This window comes from Rattus norvegicus, chromosome 5, assembly GCF_036323735.1.
Source record: "Rattus norvegicus strain BN/NHsdMcwi chromosome 5, GRCr8, whole genome shotgun sequence".
Classification (NCBI taxonomy): Eukaryota; Metazoa; Chordata; class Mammalia; order Rodentia; family Muridae; genus Rattus; species Rattus norvegicus.
In genome coordinates, this window is record NC_086023.1 from 127,282,902 (window position 1) to 127,293,373 (window position 10,472).

General features: G+C 41.8%; 1 protein-coding gene across 10 annotated transcripts in view; it reads left to right on the plus strand.

The window, feature by feature from the left end:
• Positions 1-8,324, plus strand: part of Ift25 (intraflagellar transport 25) — a 26,776-nt gene extending 18,452 nt beyond the window's left edge. For 8 of the 10 annotated variants that reach the window (XM_008763899.4, XM_006238524.5, XM_006238530.4 and 5 more), the window contains 4 exons: positions 1,427-1,533; positions 3,130-3,198; positions 6,169-6,212; positions 8,111-8,319. In XM_008763899.4, the coding sequence (XP_008762121.1) occupies positions 1,427-1,533; positions 3,130-3,198; positions 6,169-6,212; positions 8,111-8,224 (334 nt within the window). In that variant the 3' untranslated portion in view covers positions 8,225-8,319. Of the gene's footprint in view, positions 1-1,426; positions 1,534-3,129; positions 3,199-6,168; positions 6,218-8,110 lie in introns of those variants that run through there. The other 2 variants (NM_001131002.1, XM_063288427.1) reach the window with 2 other exon arrangements.
• Positions 8,325-10,472: the final 2,148 nt, after the last annotated feature.

A 10,472-nucleotide genomic window follows, 5' to 3' on the forward strand; every position in this document is an offset into this window, starting at 1 on the left:
CTTTTCAGCTCAGTGGTAAAATGGGAAATACTTTACCCTAAGATTGGAAAAGCTCTCTCGTTCTGTCTTCTGGAGATCGTACGAGTACAGTCAGATAAGCAGAGATATAAAAGGTAGAGAGGTGAGAAACACAGTAAAACTCTCTGTTCACAGATTCTGTGGCTATTTTCATAGAAAACCTCAAAGAATCTACAAAAACAAAAGCAAAAATGGTCATAATGGTAAAAAGCCTATAACCCGACCCCTTGACAAGCTGAGGTAAGAGGATAAAGGCCAAGCCGGGCTACGTAGTGAGACCTGCCGTAGCACCTAATTCAAAAGAGAATAAGGAGGTGGAGAAACTAATAAAGTGGGAAGTAAACGCAATAGAAATAAAAAATTAAATTTCACTTACTAAAGCTGGAGATGTAGCTTAATTGGTAGAAACTTGCCTAAATGTATGAAGCCCAGGTTCAGTTCCCAATGATGTAAGATTGAGTGTAGTGGAGCACACATGTGACCTGGGAGTTGGAGAGATGGAGAAGCAGGAGCACGGAGATCTCAAGGTCATCCTCAGATATACAGCAAGTCGAGGCCTGCTGGAGCAATGTAGTGATACTGTGCAAAAAAAGAAAATGAAACAAAAAGAGAATGAGCTAAGGGTATAGCTCAGCAGTTCAGCCCTTGCCTAGCACATACAAGGCCCCAGGTCGCTCTCTGTGACCGAAAGAAGAAAAAACTGCAAGGAATGGACTGCCTATTGTGATGGAAATAAAGCAGTTATTGGCTAAGGGATACGGAAATTGTCTGGAAGAAAGATAAGAGAATTTCTGGACTCATGGGACTGTTCTGTATCCTCCTTGGGGGTATTGGTCACCATAGTGAATCATGAGATACTTGAAACTTCAGTTTTTTCAGCAAACATTGTTTATATACTGTGAGTCCCCCCACTATAATAGATAGCTATTAGGGACATAAAAATAGAGAAAGGCAAGTGTCTGAGCCCTTAGGGACATAAAAGCAAAGAGTGGGCACAAACGTTATAAAGCAAGCAGAACACCAAGGATGTGCCTCTCATCTGCTGCAGTTAGAGAAGGTCCATAAGCTACACAAAAGGAAGAAGGACTTTGGGGTCAAGAGAACTCATTAACGTAGGTATGGAAGCGTGCATCTGCATGATGTGTTTGAGAGTCACAAGCAGCTGGCCGTGGCAGCAGGGATGGGTGATGTCGTAATGGGAGACAGTGGGAGTGACATCAGTTCTCTTTCAGCATTTTAGAAAGTATGTCAGTTTAAGAAAGTACTAAAGTTGAGATTATAGGCAGAAGTATATTAGAAAAGGATTATAAGATAAAGCAGTAGCTGTTTTTAATATTTATTCATTATAACATTATGATTATATTTTTATATCTGTCTATTCCCTTTCCTCCTTTAAAATTAACACTAGGAATCCAGAAACCTTTTGGACCACCACAGGCATGTTTCCCCAGGAGTTCATTATTTGTTTCCACAAACACGTAAAGATTGAAAAGCTTGTGATTCAAAGTTACTTGGGTAAGCAAATCACACATTAATTTTTTATTATCCTTTAATTTTCTGTAGGCAGAGGACACATGTAAACTTTTGGCAGAAGACTAGTTTTTCCTTACAGCATGGGACCCAGTTTTATTACTGCAATGGGAGGGTGGGGAGTCTGAGTTAACTGCCTTCAGCACAATTAGTCTCCTAAGTTGCAAACCCTTCCAAAGCACATCATAATTTCCATGCAGCTTACTGTGTGAATGTCTTTGGCAGAAGACTCTTAGGAATGTAAGAAGCTGGCTTGCCCAAATACTGAGTTCTATGACATCCTCGTCCTAGGTTCATTTAGCCTGTAGTTCTCAGATTCTTGCTGTAAATCTGATAACCCCAATTATTCCCATTAGATAGTTCTGATTCTTCCATTGCTAATGACATTTTCTGGGGATTAGGAGTGGAATCTCCCCTTGGAACATAAAGTCCGGTCTGTGATAAAGTATATTAGAATCATGGCAGGAAACAGAATAGGTCCCAGATGTTTCAAATGAAGAGCCTTTATTAATAGATCTACTTATAAAATTCTGGCCTGGGCTGCAGGAATGAATAAGGGATAATGGGGCCCTCAGAAACCAGCTATAGCAGGGAGCCACTGAGTCCTGAGACAAGAAAAGGAAAGTGTTACCAGAGCCCTGGGGAGGAGGGGAGGGAGAGAGGAAGGGGAGGGGAGGGAGAGAGGAAGGGGGGGGGAGAGAGGAAGGGGGGAGGGGGAGAGGAAGGGGGGGGAGAGAGGAGGGGGAGGGGGAAGGTCAGGGAATGTACTAGCTGGCCTGGCTAGCGGGAGCTACAGTCTTGAAGGGGAAGGACCATCAAAGGCATGGCATGAAGCAGGACAGAGGGTAGATAAAATATCTTGGTCTCACTTCCCTGCCCTCCAATCTTCTGGTGCCTGCCACTGGCCATTCCCAAAGACAATTGAATTGGTAAATTAGTCTAGAAAGTATGATTTGTAGGAGTCATGTCCTCCAGAGTAGGACAGGAGGGAAGGATGGTTCTGGAGGTCATGTGGGGACAATGGCAAAACCCTGTGCAGAAGGAAGGTGCATGCGTGCTATGCTTGTCATTCCTTATGGAGACCCTAGACAGGCCTCGTGTGTAAACTCCTGTTCTGGCATTTACTAGCTCTAGTTTACTGGACACCTTTCCTGACTTCTGTAAAGCCTGTGTCCTCATCAGGAAAGTAGGTTAATACCTTCCTCATAAAGACTTCAGCCAAGAGAGAATGAACAAATATGCCTGACTCAAGGCGTGTTCTCTGTAAAGACTTAGGACATGATTACTAGTATCCCCACCAGTATACAAATACTGCAGATAATAACAGGACTCAGAAAAGCACTACTAGATTTGTGCTCTGTAGTGATAAATACTAACAGGGCACCACTATAGAAGGTTGTGCTTTACTATAGGATTTATGGGAAAAGTCACAGCTTCCAGGATTCCTGGTGCCAGTACTTTGTGTTGTCCCCCACAGTCCATGGCAGACAAGGGCAGCGGAGAAAAGAAGCGCAGACACAACAATATAGAATTAAGTAGCTAATTAACATTTTTATTTATTCTGTTTATTTATAATGCTAGTGCGGACTTTGAGGATTGAAAAGACCACATCTAAAGAGCCATTGGATTTTGAGCAGTGGGTTGAAAAAGGTGTGTATTCATGTCTCCAGTGAGCGTGAGGGAGTGGGTGAATGCCTGGCCTCTGCCTTTATGCTATCAGTCCAGCTGGATTTTGGTAAATAACAGGGAACTTTAATGATTCTTTAACACACTTAAGGCCTAGAAAAACACAAATTTGTTCAGTCCTCGACATACTATTTATGTAGCAACATTTTCAAAATTTTAGGCTTCTTATAAAAAACAGAGATGACACATTTAAGGCTTTTGTGAGCTAGTGGCTTATATATGACAAGCAAACAAATATTAGCTTCGTACCTTTTCTTCTGGATTAATAATAACGTTTAAATATCAGCTGAGCTGGGTATGGTGGTACATGTCCTCAGGCCCAGGAGTTTGAGGGCAGCTTAATCTACATAGATCATTCTAGGCTGGCCATCACTACATAGTGAGTCCCTATTTAAAAAAAAAATCTTTAATAACCACTGTCCTCCAGTTAAGCATGAACACACACAATTACTTCATGTGTCTATTTCTTGTTCTTAGCAAATGCTGTGAGAACAGAACAACAAAAAGGTATAAAGCTATAAGAAGAAAAGAAAATATAAACCCAGTGAACCAGGCAAATGTAGATCAATAAATTTGATGCCAGAGGGACAGGCCAAGCTTCCAGAACCCAGCAGGTTCAGTTGAACCTAGTGCCTTCCAAGGAGAACAACAAGAAGTAAGCCCACGTATTACATGCAACCCCGGAAAAGCCTAGAATCTGAGAGTAGCCAGTGACATGGCATATGAATGAGGTGGGGAGGATTGGTTTATAATTGATTTCTTATTTCAGCACACTTCTTTTTTTTCTTTTTTCTTTTTTCTTTTTTCTTCGGAGCTGGGGACCGAACCCAGGGCCTTGCGCTTGCTAGGCAAGCTCTCTACCACTGAGCTAAATCCCCAACCCCTTCAGCACACTTCTTAGACCAAGAAGTGGGTATTGATTTCTACTTACTGTGACATAGACTTAAATAGCAAATATATAAGAAAGAGAATATAGCCGTATTATAGGAAAAACAACTGAAGTTTAGATTTTAGTGTGCATGGATGTTTTGTCTGTATGTATATCTATGCACCACATTCATGCCTGGGGCCTACAGAGGCCGGAAGGTAGGTATCAGACCCCCGTGACTGGAGTTACAGAGAGTTGCGAACTGCTATGTGAGTTCTAGGAACTGAACCAAGTCCTCTAGCAAAACAGTCAGTGCTCCTAACTACAGAGCCATCTCTGTAGTCCCCTTCCCCCCCAGCCTCCACTACTATTTTTTATACAGGTTTTTACTCTGAATGTAGCCTAGGCTGGTCTGGAACTTATAATCTATCCTCTGTCTCAGTCTCCTGAGTGCTGGGATTTTGGGTGTGTACCATCATTCCAGCCTAGAAGCAGAAAACATGACTAGAGAAGGCATGGGAAAGCAGGGGAAATGGTTTGTATTATCTAAGGAAAACATTAGGAAGCAGGAAAATGGCTCCAGAATCTTACTGCCCAAAGATTTCCCCTTTGGTGCTGGCTAGTTTTTGAAATTCTGTGCATTATTTGATACAAATTAATATCAAAAGGTATTGCCTTCTGGTTTGCATTTGCACCCCAGGAGTGGACCCTGTGCTACAAAGCCCTCCACCCCCCAATCACACCCAGAGGCAGCTTGATCCCTAGGAGTTCTGATACACCCAGGAAATACAGAGACAGAGTGAAGCAGAGACTGAAGGAAAGGCCATCCAGAGACTGCCCCACCTAGGGATCCATCCCATCTGCAGACACCAAACCCAGACACTATTGCTGCTGCCAAGAAGTGCTTGCTGACAGGAGCCTGATACAGCTGTCCCCTGAGAGGCTCTGCCAGCACCTGACCAATACAGATTCAGATGCTCATAGCCAACCATCAGACTGAGCATGGGGACCCTAGTGGAAGAGTTAGGAGAAGGACTGAAGGAGCTGAAGGGAATTAAAACCCTATAGGAAGATCTAACTGAATCCCCCAGAGCTCCCAGGGACTAAACCACCAACCACAGAGTCCACACGGAGGGGCCCATGGCTCCAGCTGCATATGTAGCAGAGGATGGCCTTGTCAGGCATCAATGGGAGGAGAGGCCCTTGATCCTGTGAAGGCTTGATGCCCCAGCATAGGGGGATGGTAGGGAGGTGAGGCCAAAGTGGGTGGGTGGGTGGGAGAGCACCCTCATAGAGACAGGGGGAGGGGGAGGAGATGGGGGATTTGCAGAGGGGAAAGTGGGAAGGGGGACAACATTTGAAATGTAAATAAATAAACAATTTTTAAAAAGATATTATATTAACTAAATAATTCTTGTTTCGGAAAGGATACTCAAAGTAATTCATGGCTAAATAAACTAATCTAGCCTACCATTATGCAAATAGTACATTATTAAACTTGGGTATAAGAAGAGGTCATGTCACAGGTGAAATTTTCATGTAGGAAAATGGGTTCTTACATAAAAGTCTGTAAGGAGCTTGATCAATAAAAGGGAGGAGCTTGGGTCACCGGCTGCTCTTCAAAAAGTCCAGAGTTCAATTCTCAGCAACCACATGGTAATTTACAGTCATCTATGTGAGATCTGATGTCCTCTTTTGGCATGCAGATGTGCATGCAGATAGAGCACTTGTATACATATAATAAATAAAGAAATCATGTTTTAAAATGGAGGACTTTCTGCATTTTATCTATTTCTTTATTCTCTAGTGTAATTTCTTTAGTAATATTTCTTTAGTATAATTTACATTTGCATTGTCTTATTTATAATCACTGGAGGTATTTTATAGCTCATTTTTTAAAACCTTTAAGCCAAATGTCTTATCAGATTTCAACCCCCAGATAATAATTCATTTAAATCTAGCTTTAACTTATAGTTTGCCAAATAATCACATTTGCTGGCACCAATTTCCATGGCTTTCTTCAGATGTTTGAGCCTTAACCTGTTTCTCTTAAATTTATGCTTTAGATTTAGTACACACAGAGGGGCAGCTTCAAAATGAAGAAATTATGGTAAGTGTATATACTTTATAGAGATAAGATTGTCTCCAGTGAGCCCAATTGAGATTTTTAAGGTTTCCTAATATGAATTATTCATGATGAAAAACCTTGTGATATTAGCAGTTCTTTGCCTATTCAACCATTAGAGATTATTCTCAATAATATTATAAGCTAAATATATTATTAATTAGGTTCTTTAAAAACAACAAAAACAACCTAATCCTGGAGAAAGAGGCTGCATGGATAAGACAGAATTGAATTTATTTGTTTGTTTTATTTGGTCAGTGATTCATTTTTTAAGTATTTGGTTACGCTGTTTATTTGATTCTGTTTAGAATAGGACTCGAAGGGGGTTGAGCTGTCAGAGTTGGGTGGTAATTAGGCGTGAAAGGACAAGAGAGGTTTAGATGAGGGGAACTAGAGCATAGGATCAGAACAAATAAGCCCGAGAGCTGAAGTGGACCGAGAACCAGAGGTTTTCTGACAGCATTCCACTGGGCTCTGCTTGTCAAGTGGAGTGAACGCCCACTGACAGGGAAGCTGCCGCTTCATCAGGAGTCTCTGTCTCTGCCAGTTTGTCACGCCCTAGTTTTAGACAATCGGGTCCTGGTACAATTCTCCAAGTGCGTTTAGCTGCCAGTGTTGGTATACAGCTCTTCTTCATGACATTTTGAGTGGCTTCTTACCTGCTAGGTTTGCGGCTTTGCACTTCCAGGAGCGGAGAGCTAAGTCCACTTATAGTGCAAATGTTAAGACTTGAGTTTGTTCTCGTCACAAACTGTAACCTTGCTGGGAGGCAAGGTCTTTGGGGTTTGCTGGTATACATACACACTCTCACACGCTCACACACTAGAAACTCTACCGGAATTGTTTGAACCCCACAATTCATTTTTCTCCCACATAAGTTCCTCCAGGAATTTGGGAGGCCAATAAGATCAAAAAAAAAAAAAAAAAAGAAAGAAAGAAAGATTAATTATACTAAATTGCTTCTGCATTCTTTGGTATTATATGTTAAGGACTTGCTGCGGAGAGTTATAGAACATTTGAAAAGTGGTAAGGCAAAATACTCACACATTTATTTCTTTTATTTCTTTTTTTTTTTTTCCCTTTTCTTTTTTTCGGAGCTGGGGACCGAACCCAGGGCCTTGTGCTTGCTAGGCAAGCGCTCTACCACTAAGCTAAATCCCCAACCCCCACACGTTTATTTCTGATAGTTGACTGACTCCATTTGTCCTTCTAGCTGCTGACCATAAACCTCAGGTAGCACAACAAAAAGTATAGAAAACTTATATCATCTTTTTAAACTTAATATTATATCCCAAGCCTTATAATTATGTTTTATGGCACCGTTTACTTGTTTACACATATTTAAGCTACTGTATGCTCTGTCATCTCAGTGATTCACAGTGGATATTAATCAGCACATGCTGTGCACAGTGTGGCCTTCACCTTTTTCATTTTGTCTAGGAATAAATTCCACAGGACGGACTTACTCAAGACAGGAATATAAACATTTTATAGCTTTTTGTGTATCTTGCCAAATTGCTTTCCAGGGAAATTATATAAATGTGAGAGTGTAGTCATGCTTTAAGGTAGTGTATCATTATTAACCGACAGAACTGGTTAGCATGACAAAGACATTTACAAAGACACTTGTAAAAGAGTTGGTCAGAAATGGACATTTGTAACTTTTAGTCTTCTCAGTTTTTCCCAAAACCAAGAGTAACAGTGTGCTGAATCACTTTCTGACAACTGTGAGGACGCTAGCTTGCCTTCTGAACACCCTTGCCTTCTATTTTGTTACATGTTAGAAAAGTTACTCTTCATCAAAGCGTGCATTCTGCCAAATGCTTCTAATAGTTTGCTAGGATTGCTAAATGCATCCTTATTGATTTCTTTTTCTCTTACAGGCACGAGATGGCTACGCCACTTTCTTGAGATTCATTATTGTCTCAGCGTTTGATCATTTTGCATCTGTGCACAGCATTTCTGCAGAGGGACTGACAGTCTCAAGTCTTCCTTAGTGATTACAACAGCATGCTCTGAACTACTTTTAGAATATATTTATTGAAACACAAAGCTATCTTTGATATGTTTACTATTAAATAGATTTGTATCACTCTGTTTCCATTTTTATTCGTATTTTCTTCAGTAGTTTGGGCAAAGAAATTCTGGTTCCATGAATCAGCAGTATTGGAGGCTAGGAGGAAATTTTGACTTCTATATACAGTGTAATCAAGGAAATGACTCTATGAAAATTTATCTATAATTTACCGTGCCTCCATGGCATCTGCCGCAGAGCCCATCAGATCTTGGTGCATGGATTTTTTAATTTATTAAGTGATTTTTGCAAAAGGCTAAGTGAGCAGTGTAAACAGTACAGTGTATGAGCCAAGGGGAGGAGTCCTTATGGAAAGGGTCACCACAGTCCTGGAACCTGAGCCAGACCTCGTAAAGCAAGTCAATTTGTAGTTTGCTTGCTTGCTTGCTTGGTTTGGTTTGGTTATTGCCAAAACAGATTTTCTCTTTGTAACCCCAACTGGCCTGCCCTATAGGGCAGGCTGACCTCAAACTCACAGAGTTATCTTTATTTCCCAACAACAGTCATTATTGACATCATTTTATATGTCCTGATAATTTTATAAAGCAAGGAACATAGTTGGATAGACTGGTGAAATAAGACTTCTTTGACTATATTTTACTATTGTTTTATTTTGAAAACCTAAATAACCAGTGTAGCAAAAAAACTAAATTATAAAGCAATTGCAAAATATGCCTTCTTCCCTCTGGTTGTATGTCTCTATGTGTCTCCTCTTCTAAGGGCATTAGTCCTGTTGAATTAACAGCCCACCCTACTCAATATAGTAAGTTCATCCTGACTAGCCATGTCTGCACTGAAGTGCTCAAGGAAGATCCTACTACTCATGGACTCTAGTTATTAGGACTTTAATGTGTCTTTTTGGGAGATGAAGTTAGACTCACTACATACTTTATTTATATAAGGGTTAATTTTATTTATCAACTGGCTGGCCCATGGTAACTAAAGGTTTGTCAAACATTATTCTAGGTGCTTCTTTGAGGTGTTTGCTTTTAATAAATTAAGCATTTAAGTTGGTAGGGTTTTGATAAAGTATATTGAATTCCATACAGCACTAAGCCTAAGCTAGCCATTTGGAGCTTATCATCACTGGTGTGTGTGTGAACTCACTCCACAGAGCTCTAGGCTGGGCTCCCCCTATGCTGCTGTCGGGTGATGGGCTTGCAAAAGCACCAATGCACTGCTCATGGGTGGGAGAACAATGCAGCCTAAGATGGGGACCTCAGCCTGGGTGAGAAACTAAGTAGGTTGAGGCTGAAGAGTCAGGAGTTACCAAGCTCCTGAGCGCCCAGCCACTGCTGGAAACCATGTGGAACATGAGGAACCATGGGGAACAGAGGGGGCCCGTAGGCCTTTGATGAGGCTGGGGTGGGCAACTCTGGCTTTTCTTAGTGGGCAAGTGTCTAGAACAAAGGAAGGGCCTTCTGTGGGAGACTTAGTTGGCAGCTCTGTACAACAAAGGCTTCCCCGTGTGGTGGTTCTTGATACTGTTTATTTGCTGTCCTTCATAGGAAATGGGTGCATACCACTTCCTCAGGGTGGACGAGAGATTAAATATCTTTTGCAGGAAGGAATGTCTGGGAAGGGGCACTCATTGGCTAAACCCTCGGGATCCATCTAAACACCTCATTAGCATGGAGATCTCTGTGTCCTATGCTGTGTGACCAGTGGTCATGTTCTTTATATGGGGAGTTGTGGTCATGTGTCCCAGGCCAGGAATCTGGTTGTAGGTAAAACATCTATCGTCCTCAGGTAGGAGATGCCGGGATTTCTGAACCCCACTCCACCTTACCAAGTCTCTGGCATGGTCTACTTACCCACAGGCGCTCTTAGCAGAACAAAGATTACTTCCCCCAACAAGAAGACAAACTGCAGACTTGGCTCTCCCGTGGCTCTTCCTTTTGCAAGTCTTCTCACTTCCTAGCAAGTTTGGACTTGCTAGCTTTTTTGAAATGTAACCTAGCTTCTGCTTAGTTCCAAACCAGCCCAAAATGTCCTGGCAGACACAACAGCGTCACCTCACAATTCTGGAGTGTTGTTTCTACTTTATTCCTGATTGGCTGATTTCTGTGGTCGGCTGGCAACCTGGTTTGTTGCACCGAGGTGGCCTCAAGCAGGGATAGTACTCAGCCCCAGGAAGAGCTTTCAATGGTCTACTCTGAGCCTCTTCAGCG